Source organism: Cyclopterus lumpus, chromosome 1, assembly GCF_009769545.1.
Source record: "Cyclopterus lumpus isolate fCycLum1 chromosome 1, fCycLum1.pri, whole genome shotgun sequence".
NCBI classification, from domain to species: Eukaryota; Metazoa; Chordata; class Actinopteri; order Perciformes; family Cyclopteridae; genus Cyclopterus; species Cyclopterus lumpus.
Genome location: NC_046966.1, coordinates 4,211,951 through 4,230,646, shown reverse-complemented (window position 1 = coordinate 4,230,646; position 18,696 = coordinate 4,211,951). Strand labels below are relative to the sequence as shown.

At 42.6% G+C, this 18,696-nt stretch overlaps 1 protein-coding gene across 1 annotated transcript in view; it reads left to right on the top strand.

Moving 5' to 3' along the window:
- Positions 1-18,451, top strand: part of LOC117742059 (ankyrin-2-like) — a 98,366-nt gene extending 79,915 nt beyond the window's left edge. Inside the window, exons 42-46 of the mRNA XM_034549349.1 lie at positions 13,344-15,788; positions 16,765-16,848; positions 17,604-17,753; positions 17,912-18,085; positions 18,235-18,451. Of these exons, the coding sequence (XP_034405240.1) occupies positions 13,344-15,788; positions 16,765-16,848; positions 17,604-17,753; positions 17,912-18,085; positions 18,235-18,372 (2,991 nt within the window). The 3' untranslated portion in view covers positions 18,373-18,451. The remainder of the gene's footprint in view (positions 1-13,343; positions 15,789-16,764; positions 16,849-17,603; positions 17,754-17,911; positions 18,086-18,234) is intronic.
- Positions 18,452-18,696: the final 245 nt, after the last annotated feature.

Here is an 18,696-nt window from a genome sequence, read left to right as displayed (position 1 = left end):
CATTTACACCACAATCAACATTTTCAGATTGGGACGGCACTGATCTTTGTCTTGAAAACCTGTTTGATGAAATCAGACCAGAGTCCCCGCAGTCGTTTTCATCAGACTTTGAACTTGATACATTATTTAGTTGCAGGGCATTGTCCCCAGAATCCGTGTCTTCCGATTTTGACTTTTTCCTCCTGAAAGACTGGTTAGCAGACTTTAGAGCATCCTCCCCAGAATCTGTGGTGTCTTTTGAGAAGCAGTCTTTTTCTACATACATGCCATTTAACCAGATGAAGAGTCAACATTGTAACTATTACTTACAGTACTCTGAAAGTAGACCAGTGTCACCTCTTTCAACACTCTCAGGTGTTGAGTATTCCGGAATTTGTCTCCAGGAATTGTTTGATGACAACACACCAGATTCCCCCGATTCACTTACTTTACAAGTTGACGCTAAACACACAAGTGTGAATATAACTACGTCCCCATCATTGGTCGCTGCAAGACCTTTTACATATGCAGATGCTGTTCGGGGAATTACACATGAAACAAAAGCAGACGCTTTTTTGGTTTCCAAACCATTTGAGTTCATACCTATCCGCCCTCCATCAAAGGTCTTAGACGAAGAGTCCACTCAGTCCTCCATAGAGGACTGGCTCACTAATTTGAGACCATTGTCTCCCGAGTCAGTGGCGTCTCAAAGTGATGATAGGCCCCTCTCTCCTGATTCACCTGTTCCTCAGTTCCAATCTTCCCTAATCGGTTACGATGTTGAACCGTCGAGGCACCAGTCGTTTTCACCACAATCCACGTTGTCAGACTGGGAAGATGCTGATTTTGGTCTGGAAACTCTGTTTGATGATACCAGACCAGAGTCCCCACAGTCCGTTTTATCAGACTTTGAACTTGATCAATTATTTAGTTGCCGGTCATTGTCCCCAGAATCTGTGTCTTCTGATTTTGACTTTTTGCTCCTGAAGGACTGTTTGGGAGACTTTAGAGCTTCTTCCCCAGAATCGGATGCATTTCAAAGTCTACATAGGCCCCTCTCACCTGATTCACCTGTTCCTCAGTTCGGATCTGTCCAGAACAGTTACAATGTTGAACCGTCTAGGCACCAGTCATTTACACCACAATCAACATTTTCAGATTGGGACGGCACTGATCTCTGTCTTGAAAACGTGATTGATGAAATCAGACCAGAGTCCCCGCAGTCCGTTTCATCAGACTTTGAACTTGATCAATTATTTAGTTGCAGGTCATTGTCCCCAGAATCTGTGTCTTCTGATTTTGACTTTTTGCTCCTGAAGGACTGTTTGGGAGACTTTAGAGCTTCTTCCCCAGAATCGGATGCATTTCAAAGTCTACATAGGCCCCTCTCACCTGATTCACCTGTTCCTCAGTTCAGATCTGCCCAGAACAGTTACAATGTTGAACCGTCTAGGCACCAGTCATTTACACCACAATCAACATTTTCAGATTGGGACGGCACTGATCTTTGTCTTGAAAACCTGTTTGATGAAATCAGACCAGAGTCCCCGCAGTCGTTTTCATCAGACTTTGAACTTGATACATTATTTAGTTGCAGGGCATTGTCCCCAGAATCCGTGTCTTCCGATTTTGACTTTTTCCTCCTGAAAGACTGGTTAGCAGACTTTAGAGCATCCTCCCCAGAATCTGTGGTGTCTTTTGAGAAGCAGTCTTTTTCTACATACATGCCATTTAACCAGATGAAGAGTCAACATTGTAACTATTACTTACAGTACTCTGAAAGTAGACCAGTGTCACCTCTTTCAACACTCTCAGGTGTTGAGTATTCCGGAATTTGTCTCGAGGAATTGTTTGATGACAACACACCAGATTCCCCCGATTCACTTACTTTACAAGTTGACGCTAAACACACAAGTGTGAATATAACTACGTCCCCATCATTGGTCGCTGCAAGACCTTTTACATATGCAGATGCTGTTCGGGGAATTACACATGAAACAAAAGCAGACGCTTTTTTGGTTTCCAAACCATTTGAGTTCATACCTATCCGCCCTCCATCAAAGGTCTTAGACGAAGAGTCCACTCAGTCCTCCATAGAGGACTGGCTCACTAATTTGAGACCATTGTCTCCCGAGTCAGTGGCGTCTCAAAGTGATGATAGGCCCCTCTCTCCTGATTCACCTGTTCCTCAGTTCCAATCTTCCCTAATCGGTTACGATGTTGAACCGTCGAGGCACCAGTCGTTTTCACCACAATCCACGTTGTCAGACTGGGAAGATGCTGATTTTGGTCTGGAAACTCTGTTTGATGATACCAGACCAGAGTCCCCACAGTCCGTTTTATCAGACTTTGAACTTGATCAATTATTTAGTTGCCGGTCATTGTCCCCAGAATCTGTGTCTTCTGATTTTGACTTTTTGCTCCTGAAGGACTGTTTGGGAGACTTTAGAGCTTCTTCCCCAGAATCGGATGCATTTCAAAGTCTACATAGGCCCCTCTCACCTGATTCACCTGTTCCTCAGTTCGGATCTGTCCTGAACAGTTACAATGTTGAACCGTCTAGGCACCAGTCATTTACACCACAATCAACATTTTCAGATTGGGACGGCACTGATCTCTGTCTTGAAAACGTGATTGATGAAATCAGACCAGAGTCCCCGCAGTCCGTTTCATCAGACTTTGAACTTGATCAATTATTTAGTTGCAGGTCATTGTCCCCAGAATCTGTGTCTTCTGATTTTGACTTTTTGCTCCTGAAGGACTGTTTGGGAGACTTTAGAGCTTCTTCCCCAGAATCTGATGCATTTCAAAGTCTACATAGGCCCCTCTCACCTGATTCACCTGTTCCTCAGTTCGGATCTGTCCTGAACAGTTACAATGTTGAACCGTCTAGGCACCAGTCATTTACACCACAATCAACATTTTCAGATTGGGACGGCACTGATCTTTGTCTTGAAAACCTGTTTGATGAAATCAGACCAGAGTCCCCGCAGTCGTTTTCATCAGACTTTGAACTTGATACATTATTTAGTTGCAGGGCATTGTCCCCAGAATCCGTGTCTTCCGATTTTGACTTTTTCCTCCTGAAAGACTGGTTAGCAGACTTTAGAGCATCCTCCCCAGAATCTGTGGTGTCTTTTGAGAAGCAGTCTTTTTCTACATACATGCCATTTAACCAGATGAAGAGTCAACATTGTAACTATTACTTACAGTACTCTGAAAGTAGACCAGTGTCACCTCTTTCAACACTCTCAGGTGTTGAGTATTCCGGAATTTGTCTCGAGGAATTGTTTGATGACAACACACCAGATTCCCCCGATTCACTTACTTTACAAGTTGACGCTAAACACACAAGTGTGAATATAACTACGTCCCCATCATTGGTCGCTGCAAGACCTTTTACATATGCAGATGCTGTTCGGGGAATTACACATGAAACAAAAGCAGACGCTTTTTTGGTTTCCAAACCATTTGAGTTCATACCTATCCGCCCTCCATCAAAGGTCTTAGACGAAGGAGTCCACTCAGTCCTCCATAGAGGACTGGCTCACTAATTTGAGACCATTGTCTCCCGAGTCAGTGGCGTCTCAAAGTGATGATAGGCCCCTCTCTCCTGATTCACCTGTTCCTCAGTTCCAATCTTCCCTAATCGGTTACGATGTTGAACCGTCGAGGCACCAGTCGTTTTCACCACAATCCACGTTGTCAGACTGGGAAGATGCTGATTTTGGTCTGGAAACTCTGTTTGATGATACCAGACCAGAGTCCCCACAGTCCGTTTTATCAGACTTTGAACTTGATCAATTATTTAGTTGCCGGTCATTGTCCCCAGAATCTGTGTCTTCTGATTTTGACTTTTTGCTCCTGAAGGACTGTTTGGGAGACTTTAGAGCTTCTTCCCCAGAATCTGATGCATTTCAAAGTCTACATAGGCCCCTCTCACCTGATTCACCTGTTCCTCAGTTCGGATCTGTCCTGAACAGTTACAATGTTGAACCGTCTAGGCACCAGTCATTTACACCACAATCAACATTTTCAGATTGGGACGGCACTGATCTCTGTCTTGAAAACGTGATTGATGAAATCAGACCAGAGTCCCCGCAGTCCGTTTCATCAGACTTTGAACTTGATCAATTATTTAGTTGCAGGTCATTGTCCCCAGAATCTGTGTCTTCTGATTTTGACTTTTTGCTCCTGAAGGACTGTTTGGGAGACTTTAGAGCTTCTTCCCCAGAATCTGATGCATTTCAAAGTCTACATAGGCCCCTCTCACCTGATTCACCTGTTCCTCAGTTCGGATCTGCCCAGAACAGTTACAATGTTGAACCGTCTAGGCACCAGTCATTTACACCACAATCAACATTTTCAGATTGGGACGGCACTGATCTTTGTCTTGAAAACCTGTTTGATGAAATCAGACCAGAGTCCCCGCAGTCGTTTTCATCAGACTTTGAACTTGATACATTATTTAGTTGCAGGGCATTGTCCCCAGAATCCGTGTCTTCCGATTTTGACTTTTTCCTCCTGAAAGACTGGTTAGCAGACTTTAGAGCATCCTCCCCAGAATCTGTGGTGTCTTTTGAGAAGCAGTCTTTTTCTACATACATGCCATTTAACCAGATGAAGAGTCAACATTGTAACTATTACTTACAGTACTCTGAAAGTAGACCAGTGTCACCTCTTTCAACACTCTCAGGTGTTGAGTATTCCGGAATTTGTCTCGAGGAATTGTTTGATGACAACACACCAGATTCCCCCGATTCACTTACTTTACAAGTTGACGCTAAACACACAAGTGTGAATATAACTACGTCCCCATCATTGGTCGCTGCAAGACCTTTTACATATGCAGATGCTGTTCGGGGAATTACACATGAAACAAAAGCAGACGCTTTTTTGGTTTCCAAACCATTTGAGTTCATACCTATCCGCCCTCCATCAAAGGTCTTAGACGAAGAGTCCACTCAGTCCTCCATAGAGGACTGGCTCACTAATTTGAGACCATTGTCTCCCGAGTCAGTGGCGTCTCAAAGTGATGATAGGCCCCTCTCTCCTGATTCACCTGTTCCTCAGTTCCAATCTTCCCTAATCGGTTACGATGTTGAACCGTCGAGGCACCAGTCGTTTTCACCACAATCCACGTTGTCAGACTGGGAAGATGCTGATTTTGGTCTGGAAACTCTGTTTGATGATACCAGACCAGAGTCCCCACAGTCCGTTTTATCAGACTTTGAACTTGATCAATTATTTAGTTGCCGGTCATTGTCCCCAGAATCTGTGTCTTCTGATTTTGACTTTTTGCTCCTGAAGGACTGTTTGGGAGACTTTAGAGCTTCTTCCCCAGAATCGGATGCATTTCAAAGTCTACATAGGCCCCTCTCACCTGATTCACCTGTTCCTCAGTTCGGATCTGTCCTGAACAGTTACAATGTTGAACCGTCTAGGCACCAGTCATTTACACCACAATCAACATTTTCAGATTGGGACGGCACTGATCTCTGTCTTGAAAACGTGATTGATGAAATCAGACCAGAGTCCCCGCAGTCCGTTTCATCAGACTTTGAACTTGATCAATTATTTAGTTGCAGGTCATTGTCCCCAGAATCTGTGTCTTCTGATTTTGACTTTTTGCTCCTGAAGGACTGTTTGGGAGACTTTAGAGCTTCTTCCCCAGAATCTGATGCATTTCAAAGTCTACATAGGCCCCTCTCACCTGATTCACCTGTTCCTCAGTTCGGATCTGCCCAGAACAGTTACAATGTTGAACCGTCTAGGCACCAGTCATTTACACCACAATCAACATTTTCAGATTGGGACGGCACTGATCTTTGTCTTGAAAACCTGTTTGATGAAATCAGACCAGAGTCCCCGCAGTCGTTTTCATCAGACTTTGAACTTGATACATTATTTAGTTGCAGGGCATTGTCCCCAGAATCCGTGTCTTCCGATTTTGACTTTTTCCTCCTGAAAGACTGGTTAGCAGACTTTAGAGCATCCTCCCCAGAATCTGTGGTGTCTTTTGAGAAGCAGTCTTTTTCTACATACATGCCATTTAACCAGATGAAGAGTCAACATTGTAACTATTACTTACAGTACTCTGAAAGTAGACCAGTGTCACCTCTTTTAACACTCTCAGGTGTTGAGTATTCCGGAATTTGTCTCGAGGAATTGTTTGATGACAACACACCAGATTCCCCCGATTCACTTACTTTACAAGTTGACGCTAAACACACAAGTGTGAATATAACTACGTCCCCATCATTGGTCGCTGCAAGACCTTTTACATATGCAGATGCTGTGCGGGGAATTACACATGAAACAAAAACGGACGCTTTTTTGGTTTCCAAACCATTTGAGTTCATACCTATCCGCCCTCCATCAAAGGTCTTAGACGAGGAGTCCACTCAGTCCTCCATAGAGGACTGGCTCACTAATTTGAGACCATTGTCTCCCGAGTCAGTGGCGTCTCAAAGTGATGATAGGCCCCTCTCTCCTGATTCACCTGTTCCTCAGTTCCAATCTTCCCTAATCGGTTACGATGTTGAACCGTCGAGGCACCAGTCGTTTTCACCACAATCCACGTTGTCAGACTGGGAAGATGCTGATTTTGGTCTGGAAACTCTGTTTGATGATACCAGACCAGAGTCCCCACAGTCCGTTTTATCAGACTTTGAACTTGATCAATTATTTAGTTGCCGGTCATTGTCCCCAGAATCTGTGTCTTCTGATTTTGACTTTTTGCTCCTGAAGGACTGTTTGGGAGACTTTAGAGCTTCTTCCCCAGAATCGGATGCATTTCAAAGTCTACATAGGCCCCTCTCACCTGATTCACCTGTTCCTCAGTTCGGATCTGTCCTGAACAGTTACAATGTTGAACCGTCTAGGCACCAGTCATTTACACCACAATCAACATTTTCAGATTGGGACGGCACTGATCTCTGTCTTGAAAACGTGATTGATGAAATCAGACCAGAGTCCCCGCAGTCCGTTTCATCAGACTTTGAACTTGATCAATTATTTAGTTGCAGGTCATTGTCCCCAGAATCTGTGTCTTCTGATTTTGACTTTTTGCTCCTGAAGGACTGTTTGGGAGACTTTAGAGCTTCTTCCCCAGAATCTGATGCATTTCAAAGTCTACATAGGCCCCTCTCACCTGATTCACCTGTTCCTCAGTTCAGATCTGCCCAGAACAGTTACAATGTTGAACCGTCTAGGCACCAGTCATTTACACCACAATCAACATTTTCAGATTGGGACGGCACTGATCTCTGTCTTGAAAACGTGATTGATGAAATCAGACCAGAGTCCCCGCAGTCCGTTTCATCAGACTTTGAACTTGATCAATTATTTAGTTGCAGGTCATTGTCCCCAGAATCTGTGTCTTCTGATTTTGACTTTTTGCTCCTGAAGGACTGTTTGGGAGACTTTAGAGCTTCTTCCCCAGAATCTGATGCATTTCAAAGTCTACATAGGCCCCTCTCACCTGATTCACCTGTTCCTCAGTTCGGATCTGCCCAGAACAGTTACAATGTTGAACCGTCTAGGCACCAGTCATTTACACCACAATCAACATTTTCAGATTGGGACGGCACTGATCTTTGTCTTGAAAACCTGTTTGATGAAATCAGACCAGAGTCCCCGCAGTCGTTTTCATCAGACTTTGAACTTGATACATTATTTAGTTGCAGGGCATTGTCCCCAGAATCTGTGTCTTCCGATTTTGACTTTTTCCTCCTGAAAGACTGGTTAGCAGACTTTAGAGCATCCTCCCCAGAATCTGTGGTGTCTTTTGAGAAGCAGTCTTTTTCTACATACATGCCATTTAACCAGATGAAGAGTCAACATTGTAACTATTACTTACAGTACTCTGAAAGTAGACCAGTGTCACCTCTTTCAACACTCTCAGGTGTTGAGTATTCCGGAATTTGTCTCGAGGAATTGTTTGACGACAAAAGACCAGATTCCCCCGATTCACTTACTTTACAAGTTGACGCTAAACACACAAGTGTGAATATAACTACGTCCCCATCATTGGTCGCTGCAAGACCTTTTACATATGCAGATGCTGTGCGGGGAATTACACATGAAACAAAAGCAGACGCTTTTTTGGTTTCCAAACCATTTGAGTTCATACCTATCCGCCCTCCATCAAAGGTCTTAGACGAGGAGTCCACTCAGTCCTCCATAGAGGACTGGCTCACTAATTTGAGACCATTGTCTCCCGAGTCAGTGGCGTCTCAAAGTGATGATAGGCCCCTCTCTCCTGATTCACCTGTTCCTCAGTTCCCATCTTCCCTAATCGGTTACGATGTTGAACTGTCGAGGCACCAGTCGTTTTCACCACAATCCACGTTGTCAGACTGGGAAGATGCTGATTTTGGTCTGGAAACTCTGTTTGATGATACCAGACCAGAGTCCCCACAGTCCGTTTTATCAGACTTTGAACTTGATCAATTATTTAGTTGCCGGTCATTGTCCCCAGAATCTGTGTCTTCTGATTTTGACTTTTTGCTCCTGAAGGACTGTTTGGGAGACTTTAGAGCTTCTTCCCCAGAATCGGATGCATTTCAAAGTCTACATAGGCCCCTCTCACCTGATTCACCTGTTCCTCAGTTCGGATCTGTCCAGAACAGTTACAATGTTGAACCGTCTAGGCACCAGTCATTTACACCACAATCAACATTTTCAGATTGGGACGGCACTGATCTCTGTCTTGAAAACGTGATTGATGAAATCAGACCAGAGTCCCCGCAGTCCGTTTCATCAGACTTTGAACTTGATCAATTATTTAGTTGCAGGTCATTGTCCCCAGAATCTGTGTCTTCTGATTTTGACTTTTTGCTCCTGAAGGACTGTTTGGGAGACTTTAGAGCTTCTTCCCCAGAATCTGATGCATTTCAAAGTCTACATAGGCCCCTCTCACCTGATTCACCTGTTCCTCAGTTCAGATCTGCCCAGAACAGTTACAATGTTGAACCGTCTAGGCACCAGTCATTTACACCACAATCAACATTTTCAGATTGGGACGGCACTGATCTTTGTCTTGAAAACCTGTTTGATGAAATCAGACCAGAGTCCCCGCAGTCGTTTTCATCAGACTTTGAACTTGATACATTATTTAGTTGCAGGGCATTGTCCCCAGAATCCGTGTCTTCCGATTTTGACTTTTTCCTCCTGAAAGACTGGTTAGCAGACTTTAGAGCATCCTCCCCAGAATCTGTGGTGTCTTTTGAGAAGCAGTCTTTTTCTACATACATGCCATTTAACCAGATGAAGAGTCAACATTGTAACTATTACTTACAGTACTCTGAAAGTAGACCAGTGTCACCTCTTTCAACACTCTCAGGTGTTGAGTATTCCGGAATTTGTCTCGAGGAATTGTTTGACGACAACAGACCAGATTCCCCCGATTCACTTACTTTACAAGTTGACGCTAAACACACAAGTGTGAATATAACTACGTCCCCATCATTGGTCGCTGCAAGACCTTTTACATATGCAGATGCTGTACGGGGAATTACACATGAAACAAAGGCAGACGCTTTTTTGGTTTCCAAACCATTTGAGTTCATACCTATCCGCCCTCCATCAAAGGTCTTAGACGAGGAGTCCACTCAGTCCTCCATAGAGGACTGGCTCACTAATTTGAGACCATTGTCTCCCGAGTCAGTGGCGTCTCAAAGTGATGATAGGCCCCTCTCTCCTGATTCACCTGTTCCTCAGTTCCAATCTTCCCTAATCGGTTACGATGTTGAACCGTCGAGGCACCAGTCGTTTTCACCACAATCCACGTTGTCAGACTGGGAAGATGCTGATTTTGGTCTGGAAACTCTGTTTGATGATACCAGACCAGAGTCCCCACAGTCCGTTTTATCAGACTTTGAACTTGATCAATTATTTAGTTGCCGGTCATTGTCCCCAGAATCTGTGTCTTCTGATTTTGACTTTTTGCTCCTGAAGGACTGTTTGGGAGACTTTAGAGCTTCTGCCCCAGAATCTGATGCATTTCAAAGTCTACATAGGCCCCTCTCACCTGATTCACCTGTTCCTCAGTTCGGATCTGCCCAGAACAGTTACAATGTTGAACCGTCTAGGCACCAGTCATTTACACCACAATCAACATTTTCAGATTGGGACGGCACTGATCTCTGTCTTGAAAACCTGTTTGATGAAATCAGACCAGAGTCCCCGCAGTCGTTTTCATCAGACTTTGAACTTGATACATTATTTAGTTGCAGGACATTGTCCCCAGAATCCGTGTCTTCCGATTTTGACTATTTCTTTCAGAAGGACTGGTTAGCAGACTTTAGAGCATCTTCCCCAGAATCTGTGATTTCAATTGAACATCGTTCTTTATCCTCCGGATTTTCTATTGAGAATTTTTTTGACGATCACAGACCAGATTCACCAGATTCACTATGTGAAGCCACTAAATTATGTGCACTTGAATGTCACCTTTCTGTTGTAAAACCCCTTCCATATGCCGATGCTGTGCAATGCATTAGTACAGAAAAAACACCATATATTTTGTTTGAAGAAAAAACATCTGCCGACGACTTATTTTTCTTTGAAATCAATCAATTATCGGCTAAAAACTCTGCCTCAGTACATGAGTCACAGACAAAACTGTCCCAGCTCAAACCTTTCCCTTCTGAATTTGAATCACCAGATTCCACAATACATACTAAGGGATACAGTATAATACACAAGCCTTTTGTTAAGAACTTAATGTCGCATTTGTACGATCCACTCTATCGTGGAAAATGTTCTTGTTGTTCAACAAGGCTATTTGAGTCTACCTTAAAAAAACAGTCTTGCATGTTCAGTGGTCCACCACAAAAACATGACATATCACCTGCCAGGTCTGCAGAACAACATTTTTCAAAGGATTATTTCACTTTTCATAGCACATCAGATGACAAAAAAGGTGATGAGTCTCGATCTTCAAGTTCTATGTTCACTGGTTCTGTTTCTCCGCAATGTCAAGGCGGTTCTAGCATATCAAGTTCTGAAACAGGATCCACAGGTCTTCACCAATATGCAGCTGAAATTGAATTGAATGACAGTCCCACACTTTCAGCGTATAGGCTACCGTCACCTGAAATATTATTCCCTCACCACAGGCCGCGTTCTCCAGAATCGTTTTCCTCATTTGATGAGTTCACCGCCCTATCCCCTGACTCACCAATTCCTCATTTTGACTGTCAACCTCATTATTACATTTATTTGTCAGAAAGTGGAACTGTTTCACTAGACTCCGTAATGATGGAGAGGGATTGCACTAATTCATGTCTTGATACTTTATTTGATGAGATCCGACCAGATTCTCCCGAGTCCATTGTGTTTGACGGTGAATGTCAGGAGTCCTTCAGTGATGTGCCATCGGACATCGAGTACACACAGTCATTCCTTGACTACTGGCTGTCTGAGCTAAGTCCATCTACTCCTCAAATTCTTGAATCAATAGGAGATTTAGATAACGTTTCAAACCAACTGCAATGTCTGCCGGAAGAGACAGTTTCTGCAGACAAATTTGAAGATTTGTAAGTCAGAAGGGAAGACCCACAAAGCACAGCCATTGTCATTATGAAAGCATCATAACAGATTCCAAACCATTACAGGATCACTCAGTATCCCACTGAAAAATACTTGGTCATACACTAACAATACACTTCCTGAAATGCTGACGCTACTTACTTCAACAGTTATGACAGGACTCATAGCTTCCTCCTTAAACACAACTAACCAGTCTTTTTTTGTCAAGCCACTTGCCTGGACAGAAAGTTATCTCAACTATATCATAACAGATCATACAATCCTGTATGAGTTGAGTCACATGCCATCTGTAGAACACAATTTTGAATGTCATGATGCTGTCTGGCTGGTGGAGGCTTCCCATGAACAAACTCAAACCAAAAGAGAATCAGTGAAATGAAGAGCCCATGTGAACAAACATAAACCAACAGACCCTGAATCACAATTAAAGATGACACAAGCCCAAGTTTTGTTTTCCATGAACATGAAAAGAAAATCCATAAGCGAGGATGAGAGCCAGGCTCCTCGGTGATGGTAAGACAGCACAAGTGAATGCAGTGTTGCTTTCAAAAGTAATTCATTTGGCATTTGTGAATGTAGTACTGATGCCTCAACGTTTTACTAATAATGCCTCGAGGCTTCACTGTCTTGCTGTGGCATGTTTGCATTAGAGCAGTAGAAATTACCTTTTGGTGAAGCCCAACTAATGGAAATTAGTGACTGTTTCTGAGTGACATGAGCTTATTGTCCAGCTAGTATGGAATGTCCGCTCAAGCAATAGCTAACCAATGGACTTTGTGAATCCTTTCAACTGCCTGACCGGACCGATTCAAGCCGAAAGACATTCAAGGGCCTTTATTATATCTTAAGTTTTCCAAATTTTCTTTATATAAGATTACAATATACTGTCGTTGCAATAAGTTGAACAGAGCCATTTAGAGCTTTGCCTACAAATCTAAACCAACTTGTATATTTTGCCACAGCTAGAACAATCCTGTGCTGTCTGTTATGCACAGTCTTCCAACCAAAAAACATCTTACAGAGACAAACTTCCAATGGTGCCCATAATATTCCTGAACACTTCAGTCGTGAAATTAAATGTGACGACATAATTGCATTTCTGTAGCTAGACATCCCCTCTTCTCCCGCTACTGCCCTTCTCCCACATTCTGTTGTCTCAAAAGTCCTGGTAGGGGACCCAACATCGCTTTTCTATCATCTTGCAATATGCTTTTTAAAGTTTGATTATGTTAATGAAGTGTTCAGTTGTCTGTTGTCATTACTGTAATAACAAGGTATTTACCTTTTGTAAGATGGGGCAGACCTGCAGTCGAACAAACAGTCGTAGTGTTTGACTGTGACAAATAAAATAGTGGGTTTAGCATTGTCGTTTGAAGTGCAGTGCTTCCTGCCCCTATGTGATGACAAGGCAGAAAACACTAACTTGAATGTGTATAAAAGGACGCATGTCCACCTTCTTTTTACACCAAATCCTGAGCCTGATTCAAGTTCACTTGTACCCTGCTTTTATTATTGTAAAACAATCGTGTGTTTCAGTGATGTTCTCAATGTAATATTTCGAATTGTTTAAAGTATCTAAATTTGTGCAGCATCTTATTCATTACATAAATGTAATGTGTTTAAATTGTAATCTGTAAGACAAATGTTATTACCATATATTAGATACCACTGCAGTGACCTAAATGCAAGTGGGCTACAAGTGAATTTCCTCATTTCAGACCATTGACAAACGCATGCTTCATCACCAAAGGAAATCATAAATCATATTTATTTATATTTTTTCCATTCCATTGTATCATTTCTTGCAGGTATCAACGGCATCATCCAGGACAAGTCTTTCAGAATCTTCAAGACAATCTTTTTTAAATTTAGGACAGGGACAGGTCTTTCCAACCGAAACACCCTCCTTGACACAGGTTTCAAACACACTTTCCACTGAAAAACTAGAATTACCATTTCCAGGTACCTTTGACCTAAGTAAAACATCTGAAATCACATTGACCACCACTAGCTCACCACAGGAAAAAGATAATGAGATGTCATTCGCCAAACAAAGTGAAAATTCGGACTTAGCTAAACCAATCTCAGCGGCCCTAAACTCAATCTGTCAAACAGCTCTAGAAAGCCCCGATGAACAAGTCATCACATCCTCTGAGTCCACACCAACACCACCCAAGTCTGGATCCCCTCAGCTTGACCAGTTGTTGTCAGATCTGGAGGAGATGGACGTTAAATTTAGAACAGACAGACCTGACCCACTTCTGTTAGAATTCAGTGATGGAAGCTCTGAAGGTGATCAAATGTGTGACCTTGATGACCTTTCACCTGACGATCAATGCCATACAGAAGAAAGTGATAACCTAAGAGCCAGCGTGTCATCTGCTACACCGCTTGCTGAAGATACTAACCACACAAATGTAGAAGTCATAGAGCCTGCACATTTCAGAGCATCCTCCCCAGAGTCAGTGGCATCTCAAAGTCAACATAGGCTCCTCTCTCCTGATTCACCTGTTCCTCAGTTCCAATCTTCCCAAATCGGTTATGATGTGCAACCGTCTACCCACCAGTCCTTTACACCACAATCAATATGTTCAGGCCAGGAAGGTACTGACTTGTGTCACGAAGCCCGGTTTGATACCAGACCAAAGTCTCCGCAGTCAGCTTCATCAGATGTTGAACTTGATACATTATTTAGTAGCAGGGCATTGTCCCCAGAATCCGTGTCTTCTGACTTTGACTTTTTGCTCCTGAAGGACTGGTTAGCAGACTTCAGAGCATCCGCCCCAGAACCTGTGGTGTCAGTTGAGCAGCAGACTTTTTCTACGTGCGTGACATTTAACCAGATGAAGATGTCATTCCCCAAACAAAGTGAAAATTCAGACTTAGCTAAACCAATCTCAGCGACCCCAAACTCACTCTGTCAAACAGCTCAAGAAAGTCCCGATGAACAAGTCATCATATCCTCACCAACACCATCCAAGTCTGGGTCCCCTCAGCTTGACCAGCTGTTGTCAGATCTGGAGGAGATTGACGTTAAATTTAGAACAGAGACACCTGACCCACTTCTGTTAGAATTCAGTGATGGAAGCTCTGAAGGTGATCAAATGTGTGACCTTGATGACCTTTCACCTGAAGAGCAATGCCATACAGGTGTACCATCAAGCATTGATAATTGTAAGGATAGTCCTTTATCTCCCGCTGAGTCCCTTTCAACTCCAGAATGTCCCCAAAGATTTTGTGAAGTGATGGTATCACTGCACTCAAGTTTTCCTGTGGACATATTCCAGTCCAGCACATATGGTGAAAATGCAACCGAGACACTTTCTTCAGTGTCAATAGAAGCCAAGAGCCTTCCTGACATACCGGAGGAACATCTGGCAAATCTCTGTGAGGAAGGTTCCCCAACTGACATTCTTCAAAGTCCAGAAAAAATTGAATCAGCTCTATCATCTCAAGACTCAATGGGTGTGACAGGAGACATGTCAACACAGAGTATCCAAGATAAACTTACACATTCATGGGAGGTAACTTTTGTTGAAGCACTTCAGACTGAAGATGTCTCTTCCCAGTCTCTTTCTGAATTGACTCCGGAGACAGTTACATCTGCAAGACATTTTAGCTTTGAGGAACTGATGGAGGCATCCTCAGATGAGGCTAGGCCAAGGACCAGTGGACAGCATTCAGAAGAATCTCTGACTCCAGTAGAGTCCGAGGGTTTTGCCTCTCACCCTACTCCAGTTAAACCCAAAGCAGAGGTGGCTTCCTCAACTTCCGATGAGGAGTATAGCATCCTATCTGGGCATACCGAGATCTCTTCTACCACAACCATTGATACCCACATGCCTCCAGGATATGCAGAAGTTGTGCAGAGTGGTGCAGGCAGCCCAACCTTTGAATACTCTGACCCAGAGCCTTTCTTTGACTGCATACAGGCTGCATCAGATTTCTCAGAGACTGAGCCTGATGAACCTGAGGCTAGTACGAGGTCAAATGGAGATCAGCCCCAGGGTCATCTCAGCCATCTTAAAGTGCTAGAAAAAGGGAATCGAAAAATTCTGTTGTCCTCTGGAAGTGAAGATTATGAGGATGCTCCTTTTGTCCAGGAGCCTCCTTATAATGTACACAAAGAGAAAGAAGAATTATTACACTATTCAGAAGCATCGGATGAAGAATTCACCTTGTGTGAGGCTTCACAACCGCCCCCTGTCTGGGAAAGTGTGGCATATGATGATACTGTTAAATCTCTGACACGGGTAAGATGAGATTTGGTACACCACCCCAACTTGCAAGCTTTTTTTCCTGGAGCTGAGCTTAACCAAATATTATATTTGCTTCAGAGAGGAATGACTGCTAACCCTCTGGCCACATGGATGGGATCTAAAACTCCTCATAACCCTTATTTTATTTTGATTTTAGATTTTAACCAGTCCTAACTCAGCATGTCACTGTGCTACTTGTAACTGGCTGTATCACTCACAATGATAACATAAGCTACATCTTAAAAAAAAAATCATCAATAAGCACATTTATTCTTTAATTGAAATAAAGCATGGTATGTTTTGCGAACAATTTTCCAAGTTACAGACTGCCATGTTGTACTTTCCATTGTAATATATGAAAATTGTAAAGTTTAATTGTCATATTTAAAGTCAATGGAAAGTGCTCCATATCACTCTGCTCATTGCTTGCTTTGCTGCAAACAGTATTTATATATTTTATATCCTCTATTAAATCTTACCGGACTTGTGTTGCTTGGTCAGGATATCGTCGCAGAGCTCGGATCATTGTCAGAAAGTTCTGATGATGAATTTTTGACCACCAGAATAGTTCGAAGAAGAGTTGTCATACAGGTATCTGATTTAGCATGATTTATGGCATTTTCAATGAGCATGGAGGGTGTGACTTCCAGAGTGCAACATTAACCAGGCTTGGTCTTCACCGTCAAGTTAGAATGTGAACTGTCTAACAGCCTCTTATCAAAATGGGTGAAAAGTTTATGTTTGCAGATGAAACTAAATTAGGCTTCATAAGAAACCTGCTCCATGATTTGCACAGATGGCTGAACCTCATGGAGGTGTTTTCTGTTGCTGTGAGCACTTCTCAAGTTTTGTGTCCTAATGGTCTTGAGCGTGTTTGCGTTTTGTTTTTGAAGTGGAGAATTAAACACACAAACTTGACGCAGATCCATTTTATTGCTCCTGGTTATTGTTTGTCTTGTTTCCCTTACAGGCCGATGAAATGCCAGACCTCCCCACTCGCTCAGTGACGGAAGAAAGGTACAAGGATGAAAATGGACACGTTGTTGTCAAAAAGGTAAAGCAAGATTCTATATGCACATATCTCATGTGAAAACCAGCCCAAAAACAAAACACATTTGATGATATATGTTTGCAGCCATACCAAAGGCTCTTTGTGTATAATTGTTAATGAATTACTTTTTGCATATTGTATCACAGCAGAAAAGAGACAATAACAGTTACATTTTGATTGCATTAATACATGATTTATCTATAGATTTGATGAACTATTGATTTGTAAACCTTTAAGATATCGTTTATAAAACATATATAAATATTACAGACATGGATGGAGCAGAAACCAAACATTAACCACTGACAATTATTAACTATCTATCTAAATAACGTGTGTAGCTGCTTTACAACGTATTTATGAAGCATTTAACAAAGCATTACATTAGTAATCAGTTATGGCTTTATCGAGGATTTTCTAACCGCTTATTAACCATTAACAAAGTGGTCTGGTCTGTTTATCTATATAATGTTTATTTATAGAATAGATGTTTTACAAACTATTTCGTAAAGGTTTCCAGATGATTTGGTAATCATTAACAAATACTTAATATTGCATGAAACATGTTCAAATGTGTGCAACAACAAACTGTTAAAATAACATAAATTGTAGTATTACTAATAATTGAATACGTTATTCATTATAATGTCATTGTTTGGTAAAAGTAATAAGTAACTACCAATTTCCCATTTATGAATGATGGTTAATATGAAGTGTTTCAACAAACTAATGGTCTTTTCTCACATGATCTTCCTCAGGTTACACGTAAAATAATTCGCAGGTGTGTTTCCGCCGATGGAGTGGAGCGTGAAGAGGTGTCATCAGAAGGAGTCCGCATGGCGGATGGAGACGGATACTCCAAGGTGGTGAAGCGCACCGTGCTGAAGAGTGAGGGCGACCACACAGAGGTGTGTGTGTGTGTGTCCTGGATTTATTTGTGTGTTCATCACAGTCTTCCGGAGCTTCTTTTTTCTTTTTTTTCCCTCAACAGGAAGTAACCGACACGGCAACATCTAGAGCGGTAGTTGTAGATAAAGGACAAACAAACTCTTTTCTTCTGATTCAGGTTACATTTGCTGAATGTGAGGGTTCCTCAGCATCGAGTCAGGAGACGGCTGGAGGCTGTACGGTCAGCCGCGTAGAAAGAACAATGGTGGTGGAGGGTGAAAGAACCCTGACCCTCCAGGGGGATCCGTCTTTGGCCTCCGACCTCCCCTCTGCCCAAAAAGACTTCAAACAGGTTTGCTGTTGTCCTCGTCACCACTTTTGTACATAAATTGTATTTCACATCCATATCGATCGGCACCACGTCTCTGTTCTTTTGTTTGTTTTCATAATCAAATCATTCCAAATTAAGGGTATACCGTTTTCTCCATTTCATGCCACCAGGCACTAGGTTATTTAAGTGGTTTTACCACATCAGAGCTCCCTCTTGTGGTAGAGAGGGAGACTGTCAAAGAAGATGGAACTGTGGTCAGGAGGTGTGTGAGTGCTCCGAGTGAACCCGGTTCGATTGCACACGTGTGAAGAGCTGCAGGTTTATCAGTTTTACTAATATTGACTAATGTTTGCTTTATGTGGATATCCTTAACCACTTGGACAAGTAGCATACTGTAAAAAAAGAGAGATAACATGCAATGAACTAAGTGAGATAGATGTTTCTGTCACTATTGTTATTATGTTTACTGTGTATTGTTATGCATCGTGACACCTTACGCCTCTCGGAGAGGACAACACCAGAACAAGCGTGATGTGTTAAACAGGTGTACACAAATCCAAGATAAATGAAGATTCTTGCATGAAGGCCAGGGGTCACTCACATGCTATGGCCCTCCCAGTCAGCACATCTCC